This window comes from Salmo salar, chromosome 09 (genome assembly GCF_965601325.2).
Source record: "Salmo salar chromosome 09, fSalSal1, whole genome shotgun sequence".
NCBI classification, from domain to species: domain Eukaryota; kingdom Metazoa; phylum Chordata; class Actinopteri; order Salmoniformes; family Salmonidae; genus Salmo; species Salmo salar.
In genome coordinates, this window is record NC_138299.1 from 97928811 (window position 1) to 97941140 (window position 12330).

The 12330-nt window shown below is 44.2% G+C and overlaps 1 protein-coding gene across 2 annotated transcripts in view; it reads left to right on the plus strand.

Annotated features, from left to right (window-relative positions):
* The window catches only part of LOC106612249 (copper-transporting ATPase 1), a 59196-nt gene that overhangs the window by 13157 nt on the left and 33709 nt on the right, over nt 1–12330 (plus strand). For both annotated transcript variants that reach the window (XM_045724210.2, XM_045724211.2), the window contains 6 exons: nt 2513–3289; nt 3736–3897; nt 4321–4484; nt 5724–5885; nt 6047–6123; nt 6424–6646. In XM_045724210.2, the coding sequence (XP_045580166.2) occupies nt 2513–3289; nt 3736–3897; nt 4321–4484; nt 5724–5885; nt 6047–6123; nt 6424–6646 (1565 nt within the window). The remainder of the gene's footprint in view (nt 1–2512; nt 3290–3735; nt 3898–4320; nt 4485–5723; nt 5886–6046; nt 6124–6423; nt 6647–12330) is intronic.

A 12330-nucleotide genomic window follows, 5' to 3' on the forward strand; every position in this document is an offset into this window, starting at 1 on the left:
ATTGTTTTCAATTTAAAAGAAACAAAAATAAACAAAAATAGCTTCTTAGCAAAGAGCAATTTCTCAAGCATGAATTTGCTAGGACTGTCTGGGAGTGGTCTGAGTAAGGAGGGGAAAACTGAAAGGTTTTGGAACTCTTTATTGGACTAACTAATTTACCACCTGGTGATGTCACCAGGCAGGCCAAAATTTCATCCCATCAAAACAGGCAGAAATTTCAGGTGGTCTTTTAAACCCGCGCTTTTCACAATTTCACAGTATTATTCCAACCTCATACAGTTGAAGTCGGAAGTTTACATACACTTAGGTTGGAGTCATTAAAACTCATTTTTCAACCACTCCACAAATTTCTTGTTAACAAACTATACTTTTGGCAAGTCGGTTAGGACGTCTACTTTGTGCATGACACAAGTAATTTTTCCAACAATTGTTTACAGACCGATTATTTCACTGTATCACAATTCCAGTGGGTCAGAAGTTTACATACACGAAGTTGACTGGGCCTTTAAACAGCTTGGGAAATTCCGGAAAATTATGTCATGGCTTTAGAAGCTTCTGATAGGCTAATTGACATCATTTGAGTCAATTGGAGGTGTACCTGTGGATGTATTTCAAAGCCTACCTTCAAACTCAGTGCCTCTTTGCTTGACATCATGTGAAAATCAGCAAAGACCTCAGAAAACAAATTGTAGACCTACACAAGTCTGGTTCATCTTTGGGAGCAATTCTCAAACGTCTGAAGGTACCACTTTCATCTGTACAAACAATGGTACGCAAATATTAACACCATGGGACCACGCAGTCGTCATACCGCTCAGAAAGAAGACTTGTTCTGTCTCCTAGAGATGAACGTACTTTGGTGCGAAAAGTGCAAATCAATCCCAGAAGAACAGCAAAGGACCTTGTAAAGATGCTGGAGGAAATGGGTACAAAAGTATCTATATCGACACAACCTGAAAGGCCGGTCAGCAAGGAAGAAGCCACTGCTCCAAAACCACCATAAAAAAGCCAGACTACGGTTTGCAACTGCACATGGGGACAAAGATCGTACTTTTCGGAGAAATGTCCTCTCGTCTGATGAAACAAAAATAGAGCTGTTTGGCCATAATGACCATCGTTATGTTTGGAGGAAAAAGGGGGAGGCTTGCAAGCCCGAAGAACACCATCCCAACCGTGAAGCACGGGGGTGGCAGCATCATGTTGTGGGGTGCTTTGCTGCAGGAGGGACTGGTGCACTTCACAAAATAGATGGCATCATGAGGAATGAAAATGATCTGGATATATTGAAGCAACATCAGTCAGGAAGTTAAAGCTTGGTCGCAAATGGGTCTTCCAAATGGACAATGACCCCAAGCATACTTCCAAAGTTGTGGCAAAATGGCTTAAGGACAACAAAGTCAAGGTATTGGAGTGGCCGTTACAAAGCCCTGACCTCAATCCTATAGAACATTTGTGGGCAGAACTGAAAAAGTGTTTGCGAGCAAGGAGGCCTACAAACCTGACTCAGTTACACCAGCTCTGTCAGGAGGAATGGGCCAAAATTCACCCAACTTATTGTGGGAAGCTTGTGGAAGGTTACCCGAAACGTTTGACCCAAGTTAAACAATTTAACGGCAATGCTACCAAATACTAATTGAGTGTAAACTGGGACCCACTGGGAATGTGATTAAAGAAATAAAAGCTGAAATAAATCATTCTCTCTACTATTATTCTGACATTTCACATTCTTTGTTACGGTTGTCGTAAGGATTAGACCAAAATGCAGCGGGAATGTGTATACTCATCTTCTTTTTAATAGGCAGACAGAAGGAAAACCAAAACAAATCGCACGTATACAAAAAAACGATGACGATAAACAGTCCTGTAAGGCTTACAGCTACACAAGGAATACCTACCCACAAAATCCCATAGAAAAACACCCCTCTTAAATAGGACCTTCAATTAGAAGCAACTAGGAGCAGCTGCTTCCTATTGAAGGTCAACCCAACAAACACCACATAGAAATAGACATACTAGAACACCACATAGAAATAGACTAACAAGAACATAACCCAACAAACCCCGAAACACTCTAAACAAACACACCCCTGCCACGTTCTGACCAAACTACAATAACAAATAACCCCTTATACTGGTCAGGACGTGACATTCTTAAAATAAAGTGGTGATCCTAACTGACCTAAGACAGGGAAGTTTTACTAGGATTAAATGTCAGGAATTGTGAAAAACTGAGTTTAAATGTATTTGGCTGAGGTGTATGTAAACTTCCGACTGTATAAAACACTGGAAAAACACGTTTTTTAATCCACTGGACCTTTAACTGACTTGGCGTTCTATAGGAATGAATGAGTATGGGAGGTTGCAGTAGTCTAGTATTCTCACTTAACATTAACTTGTAGTCAGAAATAATGTTGAAACAAACTCAGAATCTCCTGTTAGTCTGTCCTCACCACTCTGTGATACTAGGATTGTTGGAGATTAGAAATGTTTCCCCTGTGTGTTCTCCACCCAGTGGTTCTAGACTCCCAGGAGGCCACGGTTCTCTACCTGCCACACCTCATCACCATCGATGACATCATCACCCAGATCGCCAAGGCCGGCTTCAAGGCCACGCCCAAGTCCAAGTCCCGCCCCCTGCAGCTGTCCGTCAGCGAGATGGAGCGGTTGCTAAGCGCTGCCTCATTACCCACAGCGCCGGTGGATACTTCCACCAAGGATTCTGAGGTGTCCACAGACTCGGCCCAGACTACCCTCAGGGTGACGGGCATGCACTGCCGCTCCTGTGTGGTAAACATTCAGGATAACATCTCCAAGCTGGCTGGGGTGACCTCCATAGAGGTATTGTTGGAGAAAGAGAGCGCCTCCATTCTCTACGACCCAGGGAGGGTGACTGTGTCTGGGCTACAGCAAGCCATCGAGGCCCTGCCACCAGGGATGTTTAAAACCCAACCCTGGAGCGCTACCTCTGGAGGTCTTAGCCCTACATCCACATCCACCACACCTATACCTTCCCCACTACCACCACCGTCGTCCCAGGCCGGCCTCTTCTCCACCCAGCCCTGCTACAGCCAGCCTCTGACGGCCACGGCCCTAATCCATATAGAGGGGATGACCTGTGGGTCCTGTGTTCAGTCCATCGAGGGGATGCTGTCTCAGAGGAAGGGGGTGCGGTCAGCCAAGGTGTCGCTGGCCAATCACAGAGGGGCGTTTGAGTACGATCCTCTCCTCACCCAACCAGAAGAGCTCAGGGAGGCCATAGAGGACATGGGATTTGACGCCTTCCTGCCTGGTGAGTTGATGGGCGGATTGTATTCTTTTATCCTCCCTAACTAGGGTTTCAAAATTCAGTAAACATTCCATATGTTCCCAGGTTTTTCAGAGATCCTGGTTGGAGGATTCCCTCCCTCCTGATTCTAGGAATCCTACAACAGGAATTTCTGTCTTTGGTGTAGTTTCCGGAGTTTAGTAACACAACCCCTAATAATATCTCTAGCTGTGAAGCAAAACAAATGAATCTGTCTCTGTTTGTAATAATACCTCTAGCTGTGAAGCAAAATAAATGAATCTGTCTCTGTTTGTAATAATATCTCTAGCTGTGAAGCAAAACAAATGAATCTGTCTCTGTTTGTAAATCATGGAAACTTTCCAGAACAGTAGTTGGAGAACAGCCATAGAAAGCAGAATGAGAAATTGAAATGGTTATGAAACTCATTGTTGCTATGTTGTCCTTTTAAGAAACCAACTCCCTGTTGACTGTCCCAGTTATCAGTCCCCCCTCGTCCTGCTCCCTGTCCCCTGAGCCCCCGGACACCCTCGCTAAATGCTTCATCCAGATTGGTGGAATGACCTGTGCGTCCTGTGTGGCCAATATCGAGAGGAACCTGAGGAATAAACACGGTGAGAGGAGATTTTTTGCAACATTTTACTCCCTGTTTCAGTCCGTTTTATTTGGTAATAAACACAACTTGGTACTAACTACTGATGGTGTAGTTGTATTAGGGACACTGACATGGAGCACGTTCTTTACAGTAGCTATCTGTCTTTCTGGGAGAGAAGTGTCATAAACAGTTGTAAACTGCGTCAGTTTAAGATTTACGATGGCTGTTTTTAAGTAACATACTGTAGGAGGAATGTGGAACGTATTTATGAAGGCTTTGTACTTTTACCTGGTCATGAAACCCCTGGCCTTTTTTAAAGGCATTTATCACTTGTATACATTAACTGTTGTCTCCATTGAGCATCAAACTCATGTATCAGTTAGGTAGGAAGGTGAATAAAATGTTCCATTTGTCTAACATTGACCTGCGTTCCTCTGTGCAGGTATCTACTCTGTGCTAGTGGCCCTGATGGCTAGTAAGGCTGAGGTCCGTTATAACCCTGAGGTGATGGACCCTCTGAAGATAGCAGAGTATGTCAGAGAGATGGGCTTCACTGCTTCTGTCATGGAGAACTATGAGGGTTCTGATGGAAGCCTGGAACTTGTGGTGAGTGTTCTGATTCTAATCACCACACCGTAATGGTGTGATCTGCTGTTTGGTGTTCTGATTCTAATCAACACACCGTAATGGTGTGATCTGCTGTTTGGTGTTCTGATTCTCATCAACACACCGTAATGGTGTGATCTGCTGTTTGGTGTTCTGATTCTAATCACCACACCGTAATGGTGTGATCTGCTGTTTGGTGTTCTGATTCTAATCAACACACCCTAATGGTGTGATCTGCTGTTTGGTGTTCTGATTCTAATCAACACACCCTAATGGTGTGATCTGCTGTTTGGTGTTCTGATTCTAATCAACACACCCTAATGGTGTGATCTGCTGTTTGGTGTTCTGATTCTAATCAACACACCCTAATGGTGTGATTTGGTGTTCTGATTCTAATCAACACACCCTAATGGTGTGATCTGCTGTTTGGTGTTCTGTCTACACCATCCTATCTGGTCTTCATTAAATCTAATTGTATTGGTCGTATACTTTTATTTATTTTATTTAACCTTTTATTTAACTAGGCAAGTCAGTTAAGAACAAATTCTTATTTACAAGGATGGCCTACCCCTGCCAAACCCGGACGACGCTGGGCCAATTGTGCACCGCCCTATGCGACTCCCAATCACGGCCGGTTGTGATACAGCCTGGAATCGAATCAGGGTCTGTAGTGACGCCTGTAGCACTGAGATGCAGTGCCTTAGACCGCTGCGCCACTCTTTAGCCCTGTTTCCACATGTTTAGTGAAATGCTTGTGTTTCAGGCTCCAAAAGTGCACTAGTATCTAATAATTCACAACAATACACACAAATCTAAAAGTAAAATAATGGAATTAAGAAATATATAAATATTAGGACGAGCAATGTCGGAGTGGCATTGACTAAAATACTGTAGAAAATCAAATCAATTTATATAGCCCTTCTTACATCAGCTGATATCTCAAAGTTCTGTACAGAAACCCAGCCTAAAACCCCAAACAGCAAGCAATGCAGGTGTAGAAGCACGGTGGCTAGGAAAAACTCCCTAGAAAGGCCAAAACCTAGGAAGAAACCTAGAGAGGAACCAATAGAATAGAATACAGTATATACATATGAAATGAGTAAAGCCATATGTAAACATTATTAAAGTAGCCAGTGATTCTATGTCTATGTATATAGGGCAGCAGTCTGTAAGGTGCAGGGTAGTCTTTTCCTCTAAATCGTGTATCAACAGTACATTCTCCTCTTCACCTCTCTCCAGGTCAGGGGAATGACGTGTTCCTCCTGCGTTCACAAAATAGAGTCCAGCCTGATGAAAGAGAACGGTATCGTCTACGCCTCTGTTGCCCTGGCAACCAACAAAGCCCACATCAAGTACGACCCGGAGGTGACGGGACCGAGAGACGTCATCAAACTCATAGAGGTACTTCATTTTGTTTTTCAATCATTCATTTATTTGTTTGTTTGCCCATACGTTTGCTCATCCCAACACCCTTTCCTCTGTCCCAGGTTGTTGCTTTAAATGACAATGGGATATCAGTTTTCCTAGTTAGATTTGTTCATTCCATTTTGTCTATTTATCAGAATCTGGGCTTCGAGGCATCTCTGGTGAAAAGGGATCGCACAGGCAGTCACTTGGACCACAGCAGAGAGATCACACAGTAATGGAAGGGAATGGGAGGTGTGGGATAACGGGCTGTTTGGGTTTTTCCTCAATGGTCATTCGGACAAATCTCTTCTCTTAACACGTATGGATCCAGAACTTATTTGAACAGCTGACCAATTACGCAAAACTTTAGTTCTGGGTTAACCGAGATTATTCTTTATCTCTGTCTGTCTCCATCATGAACCTCATTCTCCAATTACACAAAACTTTAGTTCTGGGTTAACCGGGATTACTCTGTATCTCTGTCTGCCTCCATCTCCGTACTTCATTCCCTCTCTCTCCTCTCTTCTCCCAGATGGAGGAAGTCGTTTCTGGTCAGCCTGTCCTTCTGCGTCCCAGTCATGGGGATGATGATCTACATGATCATAGTAGACCACCAGATCAGCACGTCTCACCAGCACAACGCCACCGCACAGGACCGTGAACACTACCACCCCACCATGTTCCTGGAGAGACAGCTGCTCCCAGGCCTCTCTGTCATGAACCTGATCTCATTCCTCTTCTGTGTCCCTGTACAGGTAGGAGAGAGGGGAGAGCAGAAATAGACAGAGGGAGAGAGAAATAGACAGAGGGAGAGAGAAATAGACAGAGGGAGAGAGAAATAGACAGAGGGAGAGAGAAATAGACAGAGGGAGGGTGTTGTAGAGGGAGAGAAACACTACACTGTATATACATAAGTATGTGGACACCACTTCAAATGAGTGGATTTGGCTATTTTAGCCACACCCGTCGCTGACAGGTGTATAAAAATTGAGTAAAGGTACCAGGTACAACCCCAAAGCCGCAAACACTGGCACCCTCATAGATATCATCCTAACCAACGTGCCCTCTAAATACACCTCTGCTGTTTTCAACCAAGATCTCAGCGATCACTGCCTCATTGCCTGCACCCGTAATGGTTCAAAGGTCAAACGACCTCCACTCATCACTGTCAAACGCTCCCTGTAACATTTCAACGAGCAAGCCTTTCTAATCGACCTGGCCCTGGTATCCTGGAAAGATATTGACCTCATCCCGTCAGTAGAGGATGCCTGGTTATTTTTTTTAAATGCCTTCCTCACCATCTTAAATAAGCATGCCCCTTTCAAGAAATTTAGAACCAGGAACAGATATAGCCCTTGGTTCTCCCCAGACCTGACTGCCCTTAACCAACACAAAAATATCCTGTGGCGTTCTGCATTAGCATCGAACTGCCCCCGCGATATGCAACTTTTCAGAGAAGTTAGAAACCAATACACACAGGCAGTTAGAAATGCCAAGGCTAGCTTTTTCAAACAGAAATTTGCTTCCTGCAACTCAAACTCTAAAAAGTTCTGGGACACTGTAAAGTCCATGGAGAATAAGAACACCTCCCAACTGCCCACTGCACTGAGGATAGGAAACTCTGTCACCACCGATAAGCCCACTATAATTGAGAATTTCAATAAGCATTTTTCTACGGCTGGCCATGCTTTCCACCTAACTACCCCTACTGCATTCAACAGCACTGCACCCCCCACAGCTACTCGCCCAAGCCTCCCCCATTTCTCCTTCTCCCAAATCCATTCAGCTGATGTTCTGAAAGAGCTGCAAAATCTGGACCCTTACAAATCAGCTGGGCTTGACAATCTGGACCCTTTCTTTCTAAAATTATCTGCCGAAATTATTGCAACCCCTATTACTAGCCTGTTCAACCTCTCGTGTCGTCTGAGATTCCCATAGATTGGAAAGCAGCTGCTGTCATCCCCCTCTTCAAAGGAGGTTACACTCTTGACCCAAATTGCTACAGACCTATATGCATCCTACCCTGCCTTTCTAAGGTCTTCGAAAGCCAAGTCAACAAACAGATTACCGACCATTTCGAATCCCACCGCACCCTCTCCGCTATGCAATCTGGTTTCAGAGCTGGTCATGGGTGCACCTCAGCCACGGTCAAGGTCCTAAACGACATCGTAACCGCCATCGATAAGAAACAATACTGTGCTGCCGTATTCATTGACCTGGCCAAAGCTTTTGACTCTGTTAATCACCACATCCTCATCGGCAGACTCAGTAGCCTTGGTTTCTCAAACGATTGCGTCGCCTGGTTCACCAACTACTTCTCTGATAGAGTTCAGTGTGTCAAATCGGAGGGCCTGCTGTCCGGACCTCTGGCAGTCTCTATGGGGGTACCACAGGGTTCAATTCTTGGGCCAACTCTTTTCTCTGTATACATCAATGATGTCGCTCTTGCTGCTGGTGAATCTCTGATCCACCTCTACGCAGACGACACCATTCTGTATACTTTTGGCCCTTCTTTGGACACTGTGTTAACAACCCTCCAGACGAGCTTCAATGCCATACAACTCTCCTTCCGTGGTCTCCAACTGCTCCTGAATACAAGTAAAACTAAATGCATGCTCTTCAACCGATCGCTACCTGCACCTGCCCGCCTGTCCAGCATCACTTCTCTGGACGGTTCTGACTTAGAATTTGTGGATAACTACAAATACCTAGGTGTCTGGTTAGACTGTAAACTCTCCTTCCAGACTCACATCAATCATCTCCAATCCGAAGTTAAATCTAGAATTGGCTTCCTATTTCGCAACAAAGCATCCTTCACTCATGCTGCCAAACATACCCTCGTAAAACTGACCATCCTACCAATCCTCGACTTCGGCGATGTCATTTACAAAATAGCCTCCAATACCCTACTCAACAAGCTGGATGCAGTCTATCACAGTGCCATTCGTTTTGTCACCAAAGCCCCATATACTACCCACCACTGCGACCTGTACGCTCTCGTTGGCTGGCCTTCGCTTCATAATCGTCGCCAAACACATTGGCTCCAGGTCATCTACAAGACCCTGCTAGGTAAAGTCCCCCCTTATCTCCGCTCACTGGTCACCATAGCAGCATCCACCTGTAGCACGCGCTCCAGCAGGTATATCTCTCTGGTCACCCCTAAAGCCAACTCCTCCTTTGGTCGTCTCTCCTTCCAGTTCTCTGCTGCCAATGACTGGAACGAACTACAAAAATCTCTGAAACTGGAAACACTTATCTCCCTCACTAGCTTTAAGCACCAGCTATCAGAGCAGCTCCCAGATCACTGCACCTGTGCATAGCCCATCTATAATTTAACCCAAACTACTACCTCTTCCCCTACTGTATTTATTTATTTTATTTATTATTTTGCTCCTTTGCACCATATTATTTATATTTTAACTTTGAACTTTCTTCAAATTATAATTCTACCATTCCAGTGTTTTACATGCTATACTTTATTCACTTTGCCACCATGGCCTTTTTTTGCCTTTACCTCCCTTATCTCACATCATTTGCTCACATTGTATATAGTCTTATTTTTGTCTACTGTATCATTGATTGTATGTTGTTTTACTCCATGTGTAACTCTGTGTTTTTGTATGTTGTCGAACTGCTTTGCTTTATCTTGGCCAGGTCGCAATTGTAAATGAGAACTTGTTCTCAACTTGCCTACCTGGTTAAATAAAGGTGAAATAAATAAATTAAAATTAAAATTGAGCACACAGCCATGCAATCTCCATAGACAAACATTGGCAGTAGAATGGCCTTACTGAAGAGCTCAGTGACTTTCAATGTGGCACCTTCCTAGGATGCCAGCTTTCCAACAAGTCAGTTCGTCAAATTTCTGCCCTGCTAGAGCTGCCCCGGTCAACTGTAAGTGCTGTTATAGTGGAAATGTCTAGGAGCAACAACTTCTCAGCCGCAAAGTGGTAGGCTACACAAGCTCACAGAACGGGACCAACGAGTGCTGTAGCACGTAGCACGTAACATTTGTCTGTCCTTGGTTGCAACACTCACTACCGTGTTCCCAACTGCCTCTGGAAGCAACGTCAGCACAAGAACTGTTCGTTAGGAGCTTCATGAAATGGGTTTCCATGGCCAAGCAGCTGCACACAAGCTTAAGATCACCATGTGCAATGCCAACGTCGGCTGCAGTGGTGTAAAGCTCGCCGCCATTGGACTCTGGAGCACTGGAAACGGGTTCTCTGGAGTGATGAATCACGCTTCACCATCTGGCAGTCCAACGAATGAATCTGGGTTTGGCTGATGCCAGGAGAACGCTACCTGCCCCAATGCATAGTGTCGACCGTAAAGTTTGGTGGAGGAGATATAATTGTCTGGGGCTGTTTTTCATGGTTTGCGCTAGGCCCCTTAGTTCCAGTGAAGGGAAATCGTAACGCTACAGCATACAATTACATTCTAGACGTTTCTGTGCTTCCAACTTTGTGGCAACAGTTTTGGGAAGGCCCATTCCTGTTTCAGCATGACAATGCCCCTGTGCACAAAGCGAGGTCCATACAGAAATGGTTTGTTGAGATTGTTGTGGAAAAACTTGCCTGGTCTGCAAGGAGCCCTGACCTCAACCCCATCGAACACTTTTGGGATGAATTGGAATGCCGACTGCGAGCCAGGCCTAATCGCCCAACATCAGTGCCCGACCTCACTAATGCTCTTGTGGCTGAATGGAGGCAAGTCCCTGCAGCAACGTTCCAACTAGAGGTCGGCCGATAACCAATAATTGGAGGACCAAAAAAAGCCGATACCAATTAATCGGACAATTTTTATATGTATATATATGACTAAAAATGTGACTAAAGTGACTAAAAATGAGTATTCATTTTTGTATTAATGACAATTACAACAATACTCAATGAACACTTATTTTAACTTAATATAATACATACAGTTGAAGTCAAGTTTACATACACCTTGGCTAAATACATTTAAACTACATTTAAACCTCTTCACACCGTCGCCAGACTTCTTACACACAAAGCATGTGTGGACACCTGCAATCGAAATGATACTCTTAGCTTTGTGATACAACCAAAGCAGCTTACATACACCTTAGCCAAATACATTTAAATTCAGTTTCACAATTCCTGACATTTAATCCTAGTAAAAAATTCCCTGTCTTAGGTCAGTTAGGATCACCACTTTATTTTAAGAATGTGAAATGTCAGAATAATAGTAGAGAGAATGATATATTTCAGCTTTTATTTACTTCATCACATTCCCAGTGGGTCAGAAGTTTACATACACTCAATTAGTATTTGGTAGCATTGCCTTTAAATTGTTTAACTTGGGTCAAACATTTCGGGTAGCCTTCCACAAGCTTCCCACAATAAGTTGGGTGAATTTTGGCCCATTCCTCATGACAGAGCTGGTGTAACTGAGTCAGGTTTGTAGGCCTCCTTGCTCGCACACACTTTTTCCGTTCTGCCCACAAATGTTCTGTAGGGTTGAGGTCAGGACTTTGATGGCCACTCCAATACCTTGACTTTGTTGTCCTTAAGCCATTTTGCCACAACTTTGGAAGTATGCTTGGGGTCATTGTCCATTTGAAAGACCTATTTGCGACCAAGCTTTAACTTCCTGACTGATGTCTTGAGATGTTGCTTCAATATGCACCAGTGCACCAGTCCTTCCTGCAGCAAAGCACCCCCACAACATGATGCTGCCAACCCTGTGCTTCACAGTTGGGATGGTGTTCTTCAGCTTGCAAGCCTCCCCCTTTTTCCTTCAAACATAACGAAGGTCATTATGTCCAAACAGTTCTATTTTTGTTTCATCAGACCAGAGGACATTTCTCCAAAAACCAAATCAAATCAAAGTTTATTTGTCACGTGCGCTGAATACAACAGGTGTAGACCTTACAGTGAAATGCTTACTTACAGGCTCTAACCAATAGTGCAGAAAAGGTATTAGGTGAACAATAGGTAAGTAAAGAATTAAAAACAACAGTGAAAAACAGTAGCGAGGCTATATACAGTAGCGAGGTTATAAAAGTAGCGAGGCTACATACAGACACCGGTTAGTCAGGCTGATTTGAGGTAGTATGTACATGTAGATATGGTTAAAGTGACTATGCATATATGATGAACAGAGAGTAGCAGTAGCGTAAAAGAGGGGTTGGTGGGTGGCAGGACACAATGCAGATAGCCCAGTTAGCCAATGTTCGGGAGCACTGGTTGGTCGGGCCAATTTGAGGTAGTATGTACATGAATGTATAGTTAAGGGGGGGGGGGGCACACAATGCAAATAGTCCGGGTAGCCATTTGATTACCTGTTCAGGAGTCTTATGGCTTGGGGGTAAAAACTGTTGAGAAGCCTTTTTGTCCTAGACTTGGCACTCCGGTACCGCTTGCCATGCGGTAGTAGAGAGAACAGTCTATGGCTGGGGTCTTTGACAATTTTT